The sequence below is a fragment of the Phalacrocorax carbo genome, chromosome 1 (genome assembly GCF_963921805.1).
Source record: "Phalacrocorax carbo chromosome 1, bPhaCar2.1, whole genome shotgun sequence".
Classification (NCBI taxonomy): Eukaryota; Metazoa; Chordata; class Aves; order Suliformes; family Phalacrocoracidae; genus Phalacrocorax; species Phalacrocorax carbo.
The window spans coordinates 106,732,673-106,751,829 of NC_087513.1; the positions used below are offsets into that span (position 1 = coordinate 106,732,673).

General features: G+C 38.6%; 1 protein-coding gene across 9 annotated transcripts in view; it reads right to left on the reverse strand.

Moving 5' to 3' along the window:
- Nucleotides 1–3,605: 3,605 nt before the first annotated feature.
- The window catches only part of ROBO2 (roundabout guidance receptor 2), a 464,996-nt gene continuing 449,444 nt past the window's right edge, over nt 3,606–19,157 (reverse strand). For 5 of the 9 annotated variants that reach the window (XM_064469806.1, XM_064469778.1, XM_064469786.1 and 2 more), the window contains 3 exons: nt 12,079–12,339; nt 7,584–7,685; nt 3,606–6,453 (listed from right to left, as the gene is read on the reverse strand). In XM_064469806.1, the coding sequence (XP_064325876.1) occupies nt 6,449–6,453; nt 7,584–7,685; nt 12,079–12,339 (368 nt within the window). In that variant the 3' untranslated portion in view covers nt 3,606–6,448. The remainder of the gene's footprint in view (nt 6,454–7,583; nt 7,686–12,078; nt 12,340–19,157) is intronic. The other 4 variants (XM_064469834.1, XM_064469815.1, XM_064469824.1 and 1 more) reach the window with 1 other exon arrangement.

The following is a 19,157-nucleotide window of genomic DNA, read 5'->3' on the forward strand; positions in this document are numbered from 1 at the left end:
TATTGGTGCCCATGGTAGTGGTGAACACAGCCTCTCTGTGCCCCAGTCCCAGGGCACCACAAACCTCAGATGGGTGGATGCCAGTGCCCCTTTTTGAGCAGAAGTCTGCAGGAGGCAACCTCATTGCAAGGTGCAGCAGGGAGCCATGCTAAACTTTAGGCAGATCATTCACCCGGGCTAGGCACCTATCCAGGCACACCAGAGCTTACATCTACTACTCAGGATAGACACAGCCTCTGGGCATCAGAGCCATTTCCAACTTGGAGGCATATAACTGCCTTTTTTTATGCTCACACCATTACTTACCTATAAAAGGAACTCTGTATTTTTCTGCCAACTCATTCCTAGAGATTAGCATTGGTATCTTGGGATGCTCATTTGCTCTGTAAAAATTAGGTTTTTAAATAGACTGAACCAGAAATCTCACTTTTATTGCACTTCCCTGATACAGTAGAGCTCAGTTATTAGAACAAATTGGAGCAAGCCGCTTCCTGCTTGTTATACCCACATAATTACTACAGGCTGATACATGAAACCGTGCTTCACTCTTCTGCTTAGAGGCGAGACCTCCATTTTGCAAGGACAGAGCAAGTTCTATTATGCATTTTACTGCCAAAGGAGGTCAATTAAGTTTAATTGGTTCTAATTAGCACTTGTTCAAGCTGTTATATTCTTTACCTGCATCCGAGTGGCTCTCCTAGTGCTGCACAATGGATTCCTGCTTTTGAACACAAACGAGAATTACTAATGGCATCCTTGAAGGCAAAAGATGCACTGATCAGCATAAATGGGGAACAAATATCAGCACAAATAGTAGCAGGCCTTTTCAGAAAAAAACCACAAACATTTCATCCCCATCTGGCTTTGATCAATTGAACTGAATGCAACTGTGCACCTTGTTGAAAGTTGTAACACGGAAAGTACACAAATGTAATTATTCTCTCCCAGAACTTCTTTACAGCTGAAAGATAAGTACTGGAGAATGGGAAGGGTGGAGGGAGAGTGTAGCAACTCTGAAAAAATAAATGGATCACTTTAGTGATAGCTAAGACAAAATACCAAGAAAAGGAAAAAAAAATCCCCAAACATGAACATCTGAAATGGTTTGTTTTCTAGAATTTTTGAGGATTGTTTTAAAAGGTTTGTGTTTAAGTGGCAGGTTTGGTTTATTGGTGCAGATTTGGTTTTTTTTTTTTTTTTCATTATGCTGCAGAGAGAGGAACAACATCACTTGCTCAAATGTCGGCATAAGCCATTTCAGTCCTCAGGATGTGGTGAGAAGCCAGCATTGAACTCAGGATGGTGTAAGAGAGAGTGAATGAGGAGTGACATGCCAGAAGAGATGCTGCAGTGCTGAAGTGTGCTCTAGGAACTTGGTTTTGTGGGGGGTTTTTTTGGTGGTTGTGTTTTTTGGTTGGGTTTTTTTTTTCCTGGGGTCTTGTTGGATGTAGCTACACAGTTAAATAAAGGCAGGCTAGACAGCAATCTAGTCCTCATGCCAAAACTAAAGCTCAGAGCTAGCTCTCCTCAAATCCCCAGTCCACATTCACAGCATGTAGCCATGGCCCCACGTCTCCTCTGGGTCCCGTAAGATGTCTCTAAGTCGTTCCTGTTATTTTGGGTGGAGGAGCGGTTGGCAGGGCAAGAGGTCAGTCTGAAACAGAAGCAAGGAACAAGCTAGAAATGGCAGAGCAGAAGTCTGGAACCCCTGGTCTACTGTGTTCCCTGGTCCCCTCCTAACTAATATGGCATATATCCAGCCACTCAATGCATGCAGAGCATTACGTGGCCCTAAGCAGCACCATGCCTCTTCTTTTCTTGCCACCCCCCACGCCAGGAACCCCAGATCCAGGGGGCAGCAGCAGCACTGAGTAGACAGACCATAGCAGGACAGCACTGAGACAAGGGTTGGGGAGGGTGGTCCCAATACTTGAGACTTGCCTAACCAGTGGTCCCAATGAGAACCACCTCAGTGAAGTACCCTGCCTCTACATACGTGATGCCTGTCAAGATGCCTAAAAAAGGCATCCACTGAAACCTGCTGAGCCTGAAGCCACTTGTGCTTCCCAGCTGGAGACTGCTGGGGTATGAGCAGCCAGGACTGGGGGCTCGTACACCCTGGGCATACTCCAGTCCCATGGGCTTGGATTAACCACACATTTAAAGTACTAGATTCAGTGTCCAGAGGATCTAGGCCTCCTGTGGACTTTGGATAATGTTATTTTGGTATGGAAACCAAAAGCAATGAAGCTTATACATGTTATCAACAGTTCAGAATTACATGAGAAACCGTTGGGGACTTGGCTGATTCTGTGGCAATGTATGTGTTCCCTTTTTTAATATTACTCTTTGTCATCTTTCCTGCTATTTGAATGTACTTCCTAAATGAATTGTCCATTGCCCACATGGTTTTCAAATATGATTTATTTTAGCTAACGTGTTCCCAATAGACGGAATGTGTTAAAAAAAATAAAAATGAAATTAAAAAATCCTCCCCATAGCAAACAAGTTCCCCCCAATCTTTATAAAAGAAGGACAACTTTTTTCCTTCTTGTTCCCCTGCTAAATTTCCACAAGGTCATTAATCATAAAAAACCCAAACTGCATAAATTGTATAAAAGCCAAAGGAGCTGCCTATATTTTTTTAAAAAAAGAAAAAAATTCCTGCTAGAATCTCCCCCAACCTGATTACCTTTCCTCTGTCAGTTGTGAGGACTGTTTCTCAGCCTCAGTACACACCTTTTCTTCTGTCTGGCAATGCACGGGCTGAGGCAAGCATCAGCCACCATACTGTTATTTCAGTTATGTCTTCCTTTTGCATTCATGTATAGTTAAATCAATATACTTTAAAAACTCCATGCTACTTTTTAATTTTTTGTATTTTTTCCAAGGAATCGTGTTTCTGTTGTATTTCAGGTGACAACCAAAAGTTAGTCAAGAGGTTTACTGAGTTGGGTAGGGACTTGAGAAATAATAAATAACAAAAAAGAAATGTATGTTGTTTGCATCACTGAAATGGCTGCCCATACAGCAATACACCACTGAAGCACATGTAACAGTTTATTATTTGGTCCTTCAGTCCTCCTGTATTTAAAATTGATCATATAGTCAACGCAAAGGTTGGGAAAAATTGACCTACCCTCTCTCAATACGTTCTGGGGCTATTCTGTACTGGGTTGGCAGTAGCTCCACCAGTACAAAACCCCAGGTCCTGGGGTTCAGACCCACTGAACACAGGTTTTACATGTCCGCTACTTCATGGGCTTTACGCAAAATAAGCTGTGCACTTGCAGTCTTTACTGTGCATTGAGATATCACGTCTACAAATGGACGATGTATCACTGGAATAGCTGTATCAGTGCAATTACATTGGTACAACTATTCCCAATGTAGACAGGACCTTAAACAGAAATCCTGTGACAGGCAGTGTTTGGCACTGGCCTATTTATAAGACAGCTGTTACCTTAGTTCAAAAATCAGCATATAAAATGTTCCTTGTTACTGTAAGTGGACAGTGATGATTATAGCTCAGTCTATGTTATTATTGCCTGATTTTCCCAGTTTGGGTTTTCACATATTGACTCCTTACTCAAGGTCTTTTAACATAGATTTGAAAGGTGAATATGTTTTATTTTTTCCCCAGTAAATATACAATACACACTTCAACAGTACTATCAACCAACTCTTTATGCCAATTAAACTTTGCTGCACTAACAATACCAATGAAACACATTAAGAGATCATACTTTTTCGTGAACAAACTGTAGCCAATAAACAATTTTTTAAAAAAACAAATTAAAAAAAAACAATTCTAAGTGCTGCCACAACATCCCTTTTCTTTAAACACATTATTCACAATAAATGTTTTCAATTTTTTTTTAAAAAAAGGATACTTCTTTCAAAATAGTAAATTAAATGGTATTTTAAAAAATATGTACTGTGGTTCATTGGAAGTACACTGTATAGAAAAGAGAGAGAGAGAGAAAAAAAAAAGAGACATCACCTGTAAGATAATGGAGACACTTTGCGATACACAACACCTTATGTAATATTGTAAGCAAATTATTAATGAACAAAAATGTACAGAAGCAGATGGACAAGTTAGTGAATATCATGGTACTGCACAGCTTTAATACTGACACACATTTACTTTCCAGTGGAAGAGATAAAACACGTATTTGAAAGTAATTGGGATGGCTTTATCAACATCTAATGATACTGAATTTTGAATAGAAGATAGTGAGTAAGGTGTTCCACCAAAGCTCAGCACAAGCTTTCGAATTAAAAGGAAAAAAAAAAATTTACCGGTGACTGAGTTAAACATTTTCCAGAGAATTAAATTTCAATTGTACCCTGAATAGTCTTCTCGTCATATGTTAATACCAAAATAAAAAACATACATATGTAAATATGATGCCTTCTTTATCTTGCTGAACATTTTTGCACATTTTTAGGTAATGGTTTTAACTATAATGGTTTAACAAGCAGGAAAATTACATCTATTCATTGGTCACATATATAAATAAATGCACACATCTTTTTTCTCAACTTTTTGGTTTGTAACCTGCCAAATAACAGTCTTGACCTCAAGAAAGTTAACTAGCATTTTTTAAATATTCCGTAGTGCTGAGTTATAGTTGATGGCTGTAGTGTTTTATCTTATCATGGAACAAGTTAATGAAATGAAAAGCAACACATATTTAGCATTGTAATTTACTTTTCTAAAATTCTGCCATTACTAAAAGTGTTCTTAATACTGGTGAGCTCCAAGGCAATATATAAAACAACATAGACTGGTTATATGAAAAGGGTATTCAAATGGAAGCTTGTGTTCATGGACAGATAACTAACAGAAATAAGCTGTAGGATGCAATTAAGCATCAAATGAGTGGGCTATCCACATACATTAGTCTAAGAAAACTCTGACAATTTACTCACTGAGATTTGAGAGGTACAGCAGATTTGGACAAAGTCATGAAAACTAATGAAGACAGGATGCTGTCATTAATGTCCACTTACAGAGTCTGGTTTATTCAAAAAGTGTATAAACATGCATTATTTCCTCATCATAGTAGGGTTTGAAGCCACTCACTAAAACACAGGTCAAAGATTTTCTTTGCTTGTATCCGACTTTTTGGATGTACTGTATTGCCAGAAATGTACTTAATGCAAGCTGAAAATAATTTGACCGTTGCTTTCCTTCCAAACACTAAACATATTACTACAAATTTAGTGGATCCAGCTTCAGCTCTCACAGACTTCAGGAAACAGAACACAAAGGTTTGTTTAGACTGCATCAAAACAATTAATGTCATGAATTTCAGTGGTGCAGCTCTATCCTCTATTGTACTGTACATGTATTGGAAAGATGAAATACCATACTCTGACGTTGCAATTTTTTGGAAGCAGCCTGAATATGTCACAATAATAAATTGCATCCTTAACTACTTACTAGGTATTCCTTGAGTTTATATCGTTCGTTTCTCCTGGGCAATCTCTGTCATATATTTTGGGTTGGAGAAATTATATGGTAATAATTCTTTTAAAACTGCAATATAAAAACAGCTTTAGTGAAACACCTTAAGTTCTTTTGTTTGTAGCAAGGTTTGTTTTTCTTCCCCTTTACTTAGTGGCATGGGATGGCTAAAAACAGATACTAAGGGCATCACTCTAGTGAAAGGGTCTAGGCCATCTCATGCTACCTTTAATTTTCATATTCACTTTTTAATCTCACACTTCCAACTTCTGACCCCTTCTTAGATAGGAAGAGCAACTATGTTGCTTGCTTTTAAAAGATTTATATCTGTCTCTGATGTCTTCAGTGACATCAGTTTTGCCTGTCACTTTCTCATTTCTACACCCCAGTGGAAAACCACCTAACATACTCCTTTACATCCAGCATTATCCAAAGTAGCTTACAGTACGTAAACCTTCACACATTCAGTCTTTTTTTTTTCTTCATGTCATGAGGAGTAGAGTTTTGTGCTTATCACCAAATAAAATTGCAGTGCAAACTTTCAACATAAAAGTTACACAATTAAAAGTTAATATATGGCACCACAGCCTATTAATTCACATATAGTACAACAGACCAATAAAAACAGACATGAATATGAACATAGCTAAAAAGAAGGTGAGCTTGCATAGCAATGCAACCAAAGAAATTATATACAGAAGGAAATCCTTTTCTTCCTGGAGGGTGATTTTTTTTTTCTTTCTTTTTTATATACTCCTGACAAGGAATAGTTTAAGGTGGATGGTGTATTAAAGAGAAGAACACAAGTAAAGTATCTGTGGGATATGTGTGGCTGTGTGTCTTTACATTGCATTTACAGTTCTTTTAATAGTACATAAATAAAGAAAATGTTCATTGCACTGTTTATTGTCATCACTTCCATGAGTTCAGACCTGATGGTCCATCAGAGCAGCTTGCAATGTGTCTTCTCAACTACTCTATAGAGAGAAACAAAGAGAGAGAAAGAGGTTGTAATAAGGAGAAAAAAAAAAAACAAACACAAAACAAAGCCTATGGCAATACTACTGCAGCAAAGGATGAATATTCAATACGTTGGGAGAAAAGAGTTAATTACTTCTAAGTTGAAAAGTAATGGATGCTGAAATTCAGCACTTACCAATACCAGATCTGAGATAGCACATTTCAGGGGTTCTGGATCACCGTTAGCTCTCTTACAAGCTACGGGGCAGTAACTCTTGGGACGTACTGAGGGTTCAACTGCAGCAAACAGGAGGCAGACATGCCAACAGCTACATTGCTTTTACTCGTGAACATACCAGCATGCCTGAGCTAGCTGGGATGTTGATGTACTACTTCAGACAACAGAGTAAAACTTTGGGGAATCTAGTACTACCATCATGTACACAGCATTACTGTGATTTTCTACAAGGTTTGACAGATATTGTGTGACAATAGAAAAAAGTTTGAAAAATAATTCCCCTGGCCTGGGAAGTTGAGGAAGGAGTTGGGCTATACAACTGAAAAAGTGGGCTACACAGTTGAAAAAAGAGGAACTCTATCTAAGGTCAAAAAGAGTAGAGTACAGCTCACCAAGCAACAGAAAATGAAGAAGGCATCACAAACTTGCCACCCTGCCCAACAAATTCAGCATCCTTTTCATTCACTCCTCTGAGAAAAACTGCCAATGGCATTTCCAAGACAAGTAGGCTATACTTTGCCACGAAAATTCTAAATTACTAGAATGTCTTTCCAATTTTCCCAGTGTTTCACTAGCATTACACACTGAAAGATGTACTATGTAGGTAACGTTGGCATGGCTTATGCAGATTTGAACTGGTCCAAACCAAAGAACAGAAATTAATTTGTTTGTCATCACAGGCAAAACACCTCAGAAGGCAAAAAGGTCTGGGCAAAATTTAATCTGGTTATCACACTCGACTTCCTCCTCTCTTCACAACAGATTTATAATTTTTGACTTTTTGAGAGTTTGAACTGTAGCTAAACTTACATAATTCACCAGTAAACTGTCCTTGACTGTTTGATCCCACATAGCCTACATCGAGAAGGTCACTGGCATTGCGTTGGTGACCTCCTCGCAAGACTTCACCTTTTCTAGGTCCGGTCGATCCTTTAGAAGAAGCTGTTCCTGAAGAGCTGTGGCCGCCAGGGGATGGGAAATTGGGTTTACTATATGGTACGAGTGCCTCTTCTAGAAAAACAAAACAAAACAAAACAAATACCAAATAAATACCTATAAGTAGAAACAATTAAGCTATTCTTACTTGGACACCGTATTCATTCCTGCCTTCAGATATGTGTTTTTTGTCTTGCTTTATAACATGGCAATTTTACCTAAGGAAATACGCAACTCAGCGTTGTATCCCACAGACAAAGAAACCAGCATGAATTTAATCTTGCTTTCATGTAAACTCATAAGTTAGTCTGTATTAATTATAAAAAGTCTCGATTCATTATGAAGTGATAGACCATGAATCATAGATACTTTAATAAAAATAAATGTGCATACAATTTCCAAACAATGCAGCTATGATTAGATTTTTTGCTTCAAGCCTACATGAATGTGCTTTTTCCTTTTCTTTAGTTTAAATTGTGGTAGCATTACCTCAATCAATTTAGATAAAGAACTACAATATCAGCTAATTTAATTAGCTTCCAGCAGCTCAGTAATTTCTGATGATGCAAAGTACACTGAAGATTTTTTTAACTGGTTGTGAATTACATTGGAAAATATTATATTATACATAATATTAGTAGTTGTAATATTTGGGGTGAGTAAATCTTCCTGCAGCTTGTTTTATATTCCATTATGAGCACAAGGCTACCTTTTGCTCACTTGGCCTCTTCCTTTGTGAAGACCTGTAATAATGAGCTGCTTGTGAGAACAGGATTAATACCAGTAAAGCGTAGGGACTATATATCTTCATACAGTGTGAAGTAAAACAAGACATCACGTCTGATTAGACTTTCCAGGAGATTTTCTTGTAAGAATCCTAACCTAAGAAGCAAAACAGCAGCACTGATTTAACACCGAAATAGAAGCACTATTTCATTGCTTTGCTGTGTATGATCTGCTTTTGCTGTCTCTGAACCCAAAGAAAGACACCTTGCTAAATATAGTTTGATACAAGAAAGAATGAGTACATATGCTTAACCCCAAACACAGGAATTGCCCCTTCTGAAATCAGTGGGATATCTCCCGCTTGAATCTTACACTTTTTAAAGTGAATCTGGGCTGAAAAGGGTTTTTTTTTTTATTTTGCTTTTCCCATGGTCTTCACTCTTAAACAACCTGATGAGCAGAAACAGACTTTCTTGACAGACAGCAGGACCACAGAACGAAAAGTAGGTGGGGATGGTTGGGGAGAAAGAGGAGATAAAAATGCTTTTATTCACAATCTTGAAGCCTTTGCAAAGGCTGCAGCAGAGGGACAATTAATGTAGGGAAATGTGAAACGAGAACAAATTTGTGGAAGAAACCCAGGATTTCATTTTTTGTGTCTACTACCACAATAGAGTAGGACAGAGGGATTCCCCATTTGATCTGCTATTGAACAGAACTGGTTTGTAAGGTAAATCTGTTGCAGAAAAGAGCAGGCAGTTGACTTCTTTCCCCACCAAATATGTCCCTCTGGCTCTACCCAAGGGACCCGAATATTTGTACTGCAGGACATCCGGGCATTATCAGTGTTTTGTGCTATGACCATGTGCTATCCTTGCTGAAAGATAAAGAAATGCTTAAAAGACATAGTAAAATGTCATTTATCAGCCACAGCCTCCTAAATTATGTTACCTGTTCTTTATATATCAAGCCCTAACAACAGAATCAGATGCAAACCTGGTTCCCAAAGGCTGGCTAAAATATGGAACAGCTTGCATTAAAGCAGCAATAAAGCAAGCAGCATAAATCAGTTTAGCAGAAAGCTGGATACATTTTTAAAGGATGGAAAGAAAAGTCACTAGCATTGCAAAAGAGTTTGAAGATGACATATATGGTCAATTGATTTGTTTTTCTAGTTTGTGGGCTCAGGATAAGGCCTCCTTCGGGTTCAATGAAATATTGAGAAAAAACGACCATGAATAAATAGAAAGTGCATTATCATTATAGAGCATATGGTGTGCTAAATTATCTGTTGTGCCCTCAGAAATAAACGTAACCAATAACATAAGCAATTTTGACATATTATAAAGGCTAAGTTTTCCACAACATTCTAGCACAAGAAAGGTAGTTGTCTCAAGTCCTTAGAATGGGCTCACATTTATTAAATACTCAAAACAGTGCCCCATGCCCCAGGCCTGCAAAGAATACGGGGCTGCTTTGCTGATGCCTTTCTCTTTCAAATACTGAGCTTTTAATTTGAAGATATAATTCCAGCCCCCGTGAAATCAGGATATAGGCGTGTAACAAAGTTTCTATATATCATATGATAACCAAAAGGATTTTATTATTATCAAAACTATCGTAATTTGATCTAGCACTACTTCCTTTAGAGTGGTAGCTGAGAATCTCATATTTGATGTGGTGTAACTGTGGCTCTACAACAAAGCCATTGGCCAGAACTCAGTGATCTTGTTTATACCGAAAGGAACAAGTGGAAACACGGTTCCAAGAATCAGGTATTTTTATTCTACTCAACTTCAAACCAAAGGTCTTGCTTTCAAGATTTCACTCACAGCTTGGTAATATCTGAATGAAGCCCGCTAAGCAGCAAAACATCTATTTCCTGGTAGCTGACAGCTAATAAGTCCTTTTGGAAATATATTGAAAACTGCGGCAGAATAGATTTCCAGAGATCTTTGGCATTAATAAAGGAAAAGGAAGAAGCACTATTAATATTATTAAACCCCCAAAATTTAGTAATATACACAAGCATCATACACAAGAGTAGCCTTTTTTAAATCAACCAGAGAAAACAATACAGAGCAAGAAAGCAGTAGTGCAAGAAGCTGGGATGAGAATACAGACAGACAGATGTGAAGCTCAGGCCCACCTCTGTGAAGCTCTCCCAACAGAGTAAAACTGTACTCTCTCCTAGAGGAATCCTTTGTCATGCATAAAGAATATGCAATTGCTCGGGTCATCCTGAATTTGACAAGAACAAGATACCTGTAATCACTCCAGCCCTAAATTGAGTGCTTATGTAGGGCACTGGAAGTGTCAAGATCCAGTTTTATTTAGAGACAGATAAATGCAAGTCCTGCAGGATGGGAAATTTAGTACTGTATACTCTTTGTATCACAGAATAACTGACAACTTCCATTTGTACACCTATGAAGCAGGAGAAAAGGAGGGGAGTTCTTGCTAACCAGGTCAGAGAAGCATCCTGACTAATAACTTACAAAGAAATGAGATGTATAAAGTATATTCGGGATATTTTCTGTGTTACTGCCTCTTGTACATTGTAATTAAAATTGCCATTTCACCAAGTGGCATGAATTTCACCCACTATTTTTAAACTGTGACTTCACATCATATCACAACATGAACAACCACTGACTTGTTTATGCAGCTGAATTATTAGGGGATTTTAATAGTAACATTATTGTTATATTTTAAAATATGGCTTGTATTTTAAATATTTACATTTTAAATGTAGGTAGCAATATTTCCTAGGAGTACTTTGTTCAGTAAATCCTGCCCCCATGAGAGGTTTGCCTGCATGTTACTATTTTTTTCTTTGGAACGTGTCGATATTAGTGTGCTAGATTAACAAGGAGCATTAACAGTAAAATAAAATCAAGAAAAAGATGGATAATATGGGTATCTTTAGTGTTACTGTGGGAGCTACATACATACTTGAAGAAACAGCGTAGCCCCACAGAAAGCTCCACATACAGGATAAAATTTTTTAAAATAAGTTGTCTTAATTGTCCTCTTGTATCACTCTAATCAGCACCGGGATGACGTGATTAGTGCGTTAAAGAAAATACTGTAGTAATATTGTAGAACTACAACTCCAGCTCAGCATTGCCTCCTGCACACATTTTTACAGACTTGAAATCCATTTAGGAGATAATGAAGGTGAAAACCTGCACTGTCGTCTTGCCGGGCCTAAGAGATGAATGTTACTTTGTCATATCCTTGAATAAGGAGAAGACAGTGTTTTAAATACAGCTGGAAGGAATGCCAGTAGCTCAGAAGGATCAGCCTTCTTGCAGACATGCAAAAACAACTGCTGCCAATTTAGAAGCAGGTTGAAAGAACTAGAAAATATGGCCCTATATGTATAAATAAATACATCTAACAGAAAATACTCTAAAAATCAGTTTCTCCTTCCCTGCCTGCCTGAAACTGTTCCTGATTTTTCCACCTCCATGCTTAACAACATTAGTAATTGCCAAAACACTGCAAAGAATGCACAGAGTTAGGTGCTAATGAGATTTCACTGTTGCAGGAGGGAAAATACTTGGATCACAAGGTCTCGGTTCACTTTGCCTTTTCTTTTTTTTCCAGCCTGAGCCTCACCAGTGCTGGCACAGAGGGGTGTGAGGTGATCCTAGACTCCTGCCAGTTACAGAAACCCTCAGCTAAGAAGTGTCAAGAAGCCGTCTGCATTGCCTCGGCTGGTGCAGCACACACACACCTGATCCGAAGGCTTGTTTGTGTTGGGCTTTCCTGAAATCCTCTTGGCGGTCTGTAGAGCTTATCCACTCCTGGGTTTGCCGCTGCCACTCTAGTGACGTCCTAGCTTGCCGGTCCAGGGAGCTCTTTGTTTCATCTATGTTCGGTGCATGCTGCCTCTCAAGAGAGCTTCCTTTCCTCTCTGCCGAGCCTCCGCGCTGGCCGGGGACTATTTGCTGCCTTAAACCCTGACCAGGGGGCGGGTCGGGTGGTGGTGGAAGATCTAAAAAACGTGAATAAGATTTAGATGAACTACTATTTTAATTGAAACAGAAGGTCTAGTTGATGCTGAAAAGAAAACTCCCTTGCAAATGTCATGAATCACTTAATTTGCTGACTTTAAAAGGAGGACATTTCATGTTAATCAGAAATGTGTTTTTACCTTCCACTAGTTTTTTACTCAAGTTACTGTGCTGCTAGCTCTTTCTAAATTCCATAAAAATCAATAGACTGTGAGCCCTGACTTACATTTCTAAGCATAGGATTTATTTTCTGTGGGGTATACATACTCCATCTGGCTCTTTCAGTAACAGCAAGCAATTAAGAAAGGCTATGAAAAACTGATCTGTGCCAGTTGACAGAGTAATTCCTCCCCACCATATTGGGCCTTGCTTCATCACCCCCATTTCTAGGCTTCGCTTTCAGCTTGAGGATTAAACTCAAAATCTAAATGTACAACTTTATCAAAATGCATAAAATGCCACAAAATTTTGTGGAAAAATTATTCACAAAACCTACTGCCATTGAAAACGCAACACATCTGTGAAAAAATGCATGTTTAAATGGAACCACCGAACAATGGGTGAGTGTTTTATTCAAGCACTGTTTAAAAATTTAGCCAAGAGCTAGAGCCTTCACTGACAAGAGGATGGCCACTCTTAAGTTTAGCAGTCTTGCAAATATAAGCAATCAAACCACAATTTCGGCTGAACATTGAAAGATGCTTGTTTGGTCTCTAATAAGTTGCTCTTTTCAAGTCTATGACTTGGACTACTAAGATGGTTGTAGAATTGAAGATCAAGCTTCTAATCACATTTGTGGAGGCAAAAGTAAATTTTGTTTATTAGTCCTTGACCCAAGGTCATTATAGAATCTGGATAAGTATAATTCTAAATGTAAGATTTTCCCGTAAACTATATGACAGAATAGTCCATTAAAATAAAATCAGAAAAGGGAAGTGCCTTTAGTATTGTAAAGAAAACTCTCCCATATAGGGTCCTGTTTTATGTGAAGAACACTTGTTGATAATTCTGGTTTTGAGCAATGCATAGTCCAAATAAATCTGTGCAGCTCCACCAACTTCACTAAACCTATGTGAGTTTACACTAGATATGGGTCTGTCCTGCTTTCCAGTCTTTTGTACTGTACAACGGTGTCAAGGTTTGTCAAGGAACTGAACTTGGCTCAATAAAAGACATGGAAAAATAAACCTTTGCTTTTCCTGCAGGGAAGTCTGATGTTTATAACTCTAGTGAAACTGAAATTAATTCTCTAAATTGGTGAGGAGGCCTTTGGAGTGAATTTATTTTGAAGGCTGTGATCCAGCTTTATATAATACTACACAGACTTTTTTTCATGTCCTTGCTGTTAGAGGAGATACTTCTATCTCATATATGGGGCAGAAATGCTTGCAAAGTTGCTGTGATGTCATTCCAGTCAACACTGTCTCTTACAGATAAATGAGGACATATGTGTTATTTGTGTCTACAAGGGAAAGAAGTTGTATCTGATGTTGCTCCTGTACCTTTGTTCACAGCTGAAGTGCTATACCCCAGATTAAGATATCTATCTTCTTGGCTAGAACAGCCTTATAATAATCTGTCAGTGAGCTTGGTGTATGCTTTATGCTCAGCACTAATTTATTTGAGAAATTTTTAGTTATGAATATAGATGTGACCTTTCATGACAATGACTACACTTGAATTACTGTAGGTGGAAGCAGGAGGGTATGGGAGCTTGCCAATGTTAAAATTGCTTTATAGTGTTGGCTTCCAAACAGCATTTCTTATAATTGATTTTATTGCGATCATAACCAGTTAATGTAGAGAACCACAACACTGGCATCTGCTTATGCAATCCGAAATAGAGATTACTGAAGTTGTGATTTATAAGCACTTTACAGAGATGCATAGAATCCAATAAACACAGTCATAACATGACATCTGACAATGCAGTTTTCCAAGATAAAATATTTACCATTCAATATAAACAAAATTTTAAGGTAGTATCATAGCAAAAAAAAAAAAAAAAAGGTAAAATTACTGCAGTTTTAAACTTAACGTACAGAACCCCTCTTCAGAAATTGCCATCTAATAGTTGTTATTAATTAGATACTGAGAAGGAACAAAGGCTTGTACTTAAACTGTACTGCATGTTCTAGAGCTAGCTGCAACTCCTGGAATTACTGTAGACTTTGCTGCTGGCCAACTGTTAACTTGATTCTTGCTTTTACCCATCTGCAAAATGCGCACAATGATTGCCTGATGCACAGAAGTGAAATGAAAAACCACATTTGTAAAGTTCTTTGGGTGTTTTAGACCTGTGGACGAGTTGAAAAATAAAATTTAGCTTCTGATGAAGCTTCACACAATTCTAGAAGAATTACAGGTACTAAGGAATTAATGCAAGCTGGCTCCAGCCTGAGTACAGACTTACTGAACTGTTAGACATGTCTGAGATGATCTATAAGAACAGGTACTAATTCTAGCCAACCATCACCTGCCTAAACCATTTGCTTTTTCACCTTCTTACTCAGGTTGATTGTCACAGTAACACTTACCTTTCCTTTTTAATAAAAGAAGGTGGAAGAGAGCTTCATTTAGAAATGTGGCTTTTTATTTGCTCTACAGCCGATAGAGTACAGCCTTAGATAAATTACCCTTCTGCCTTAGATAAATTACTAAATATGCTCTGTTATATTGCCTGGGCATATATAAAGACCCCATGTATCTGGAGTCACAGGTTTTTTCCTCCAATGCCACAAAGAACAGTCTTGTCTCATCTCATCTCTCCTCTCACTTCCTAGCCAAATGCATCTATATGAGACTGTGCCTGTGTCTCCACTCACACTTGCTAGTTATGGCTGGCATTTTGGCTGCTAGTAAAGGGGTAACAGAGACCAGAGAAGTTAGTAGCCTCAGTCCCTAATAGGCAGACTTATTAGCACATAGAGGCAAGTCAACTCATTCCATCTTGTCAATCACTTCAGAGAAGTTTTGAATCTAGAAATATAGGGACTTCAGCAGGATTTTCAGTGGGGATACCCAGAGTGGTATCGCTGATTATCACTATACTTCCACCTAAATGACATTTATCTTCCAGGTGCCCTGTAAAACACCCACACTGAGCTAGTAACTTACTAGGCCAGTGGGATGTCATCCAGACTACCACTTGCAGCCTCTAATGGCAGAATGATCAAACTTGCAAGGCAATTTATAAGTGCATTGGTGGGGAGGTGATGGTCTTATTGATTTAGTAATGGAGGGATTGTGATTGAGAAGCTGTAGGATATCAGAGTGCCTGATAAGAGGCAGACGGATGTTTGGCCTGGGATTACTCCAGCCCTCCTTTAGAAGGCAGAGCATTGGCCAAATGATTCAGGCACCAGTCAAGCTTTGGCACAGCGTTTCATTATTAGCTGGAAAGAGCAGCAAGTTACAGAACCAATAAGTATAAGGACATCCCTTTCTACCTGTGCCAGTTATTTGTTTTCCTAGGGGTGATAATTACTATGATATTTAATAAGCTTCTGATCCACTTTCTAGCATCAGAAGGTAGCATCTTCTCTACAGTGACCTACCTCAGCAAAAATTGATTTGTAATACATGATAGCAAGTCAGTAGCAAAGCTAATAGAAATCCTAAGACCCAGTTCTCCTTTTTAACCCCTTACTATATTTCCCTTCTGCCTCCTTCTTGGGTTTTTTAAACGTCATGCTCAACTGAGGAACAGCTTTTAACTTCAGTCATGCAGTTGCCATACCACTACCTATATGACAGATTCCACTGTTTTGCGACTCATTAATACATTGTTTCCAAGAAAACAAATTGTTCTTTGAGCACTAGAAGTAAAAACCTCCTATTTGTTTTTTATGGTGGACTGTGAACTCAGAATGAAGGTTTTTAATAATTTGAGGGGTTCATAAAGTATTCTTCCTCTGTGGATTTGCTGTTGTCTCTGTGGTCTTGTAGGATGGGGAAGTTAAAAACCAAGTTGTGCAGGAAGACAAATATGAAGACTCAATCTACAGTCAGTCTAGAAATTCTGATCTGTGACCAAAGAACATGAAGAGCAGGGTTTTAGGGGATTTGTGTGGACTGCTGTCAAAAGCGAGCATGAAGCTGTACTCCTATATGCTTACATAGGCAGGGACCAGTGTGCTACCTGTTATATATTACAGTTCCTTCTGTCTCTTGCACCATTCCACATGGTTGCAGTTATCAAGGGGGAAGTGCTCAGGAAGTGTACTGGAAAGGGCAGGGCGCAGACATGGCTGGAGCTTACTTGGTCAACAAAAATTTAAAATGACAAATATCCAGTATGTGATGGGACTTAAACACAGCATGCTAGGCCTCATCCAGCCTGGGAATTTGAAACGAGTGACAAAGCATGTTCAAATATGACAACTCCAAGAGGAAACAGTTGTAAGGGAATGGATTGGAGACATCTCAAAACCAGGAGGAAAATGTATAGTGATGCTTCCAACTGAAATCAGGATGGCCCAGGGCTGAAGAGACTGGCATGGATTAGGGCTCAGAATTGCTGGATCTATCCCAGGTTGTCCTACTTGCTTTTCCTAACTGTAGCTTAAGAATAGCAGTATTGTCTCTCTTTGTAAAGCTCATTGCAATATTCCACACAAAGGGTCGAGTTACCATTTTTAACTTCTATATACCAGAGGTTTCTAAATTCAGTTTGTTTACATACACACAGGTGGCAGCAGCAATCCTTAATTGACAAATGCTCTTTTGCAAGTTTAGCTATGACTCAGACTTGCCGTTACACTTTAATGACTCATAATCAGTAAGAGTTGAAGTTGAAAAACTGTACAACCTGTGTTTGTTGGTTCCTGTGGTAAGATCGGATGGGAAAGTATCCTCTATTACTCCAGGACATTATAATTTTTGGACCATATAGAAAGCACTTTAACTAGGTTTATAACAGACAAATGTTAAGCTATCAGTGTCCAAAAGCTGTTAGTTACTGACCGTGTCTGAGAGGTGGATTGTTGAAGGAAACAGTATATCATTGGTATTCTGATTCAAATATATGAAAGAAACTCCAATAAGATTAGTATTTTATACAGAATAAATAAAAGCCTATAGAAGATTCCTCTTTCTTTAAAATAAATCTTAAAATCTGATCTCTTTAACTAATTTAAAACAATGCCAGATTTTATAATGGAGTCACACTTCCATCTGTCTCATGACCTGAACTGGATTTCCATTTATTTTCTGGTGCCCACATTATTGTTAAACATTTCTATAGCAATAGTACTCAAAAGCAGAAGGATTAAGGTCCCACCATAGTGAGTGTAGTATGAACTCACATGTACACAGAATTTGTGGTCCAAAAGCCCATAGCTCAGGGTGACAGGATGCGCTACGCAAAAGGGTTGACTTGATGTATGCACAAAAAAGAGTGCTGGCAGCACCGCAAGCAACCCAAAATTTCCAGTTACTATTCTCATAGACACATCTACTTAATGGATCTGTGTAGCAGGGAGGCCTCTGGAATATGCCCAGAAGGGGAGGGCATTAATGTTTAAACTAATTCAGTCCCATATGAGTGGAGTCTAAGCTACTTTAAGCTGTTTTCCCAAATAATATGGTAGTAAGGATGAGCCACAGAGCATGACTTGTAATGATAACCCGTTTGGTGAAGAGACTCATTTCTGGAATCTGTTCTCCACCTTTGTGGTCTGGCAAACAGGAAGCTGTCAAAGCATACTGCAAAACTGTATCTGTACACCTGATAACATCACTGAGAGGAGAGCTTTGGTGGTTTTAGTGGCCACAGTCCACCTTGCAAGCTGTTAATGTATTTTATACATGTACCAAGAGTAATAAATAGCACATTATAAATAAACCAAACTAAATATACTCTCTATCAAATCTGTTTATTATGTTACCTGTCCAAAGAGGATAATGAAGCGAGTTGGATTTGATGATCTTTATGGGTCTCTTCCAACTCTAGATATTCTATGATTCTATAATATTCAAGTAATTTTTACTAGAACGAGGAGCAATTTATACTAAAATCTAAAGTTGGTTGGGTTTTTTTTTTTATTTTTACACCTTCCACACACACTGGAAAATTTGTCAAGATGTACTGAAGATTAGGAGATAAACTCACTGGCACCACACCCACTCCTGTGGTCCATACAGTGTTATGAGGGCCACTGAAGCAGGTAGGACAGTCTAGCTCTTAGAATTTCCCAACTTTGAACACTGAAAGACAGGTCAGCATGAGGAAAGTGATCTGCTTGATATTAGAGGTATCCTTAGTTGTTCCTTTAATGCTGTTTTTTTCCATTTGCCTGCTTCTCCCCTCTGACAATTTCAACACCTATAGGGGCCAGGCCAGAGATCAAAAGAAATGAAGAGGAGGTGGTCAGCCAGCCACCTTCCTATCCAGTCCTCCTCAAGGAGTAACAGGCAGCAATTGCGCCTTTTGCCACACTCAAAAGAGGGTGGACAAAGATAATGGAAGACTGAGCTTAGTCATTAGAAGAGTGGAACGGACATGCCTGAAATTTCCAGATGGGAAGTGATGGTCAGAGGGAAGTGGAGATGTCAAAGAGGAAAACAAAGTCACTGAGGTCAGTAGATGTCAGGAATGAAGCAGCACGGACAAGACATGAGGCAGAATCATAAGAAAAGTGTGGCACGTATTGCTATAGCTGTGGGGTGGCTGTCAAAACAGCACAAACCAACCAGGGCATTGTAGGACTAGCTTTACACTTCTCCTTAGGAATTCATGGCATACCACTACTGCTGGTGATGGCTACATTCATTTTATGTACAATTACCCACTGGCCAT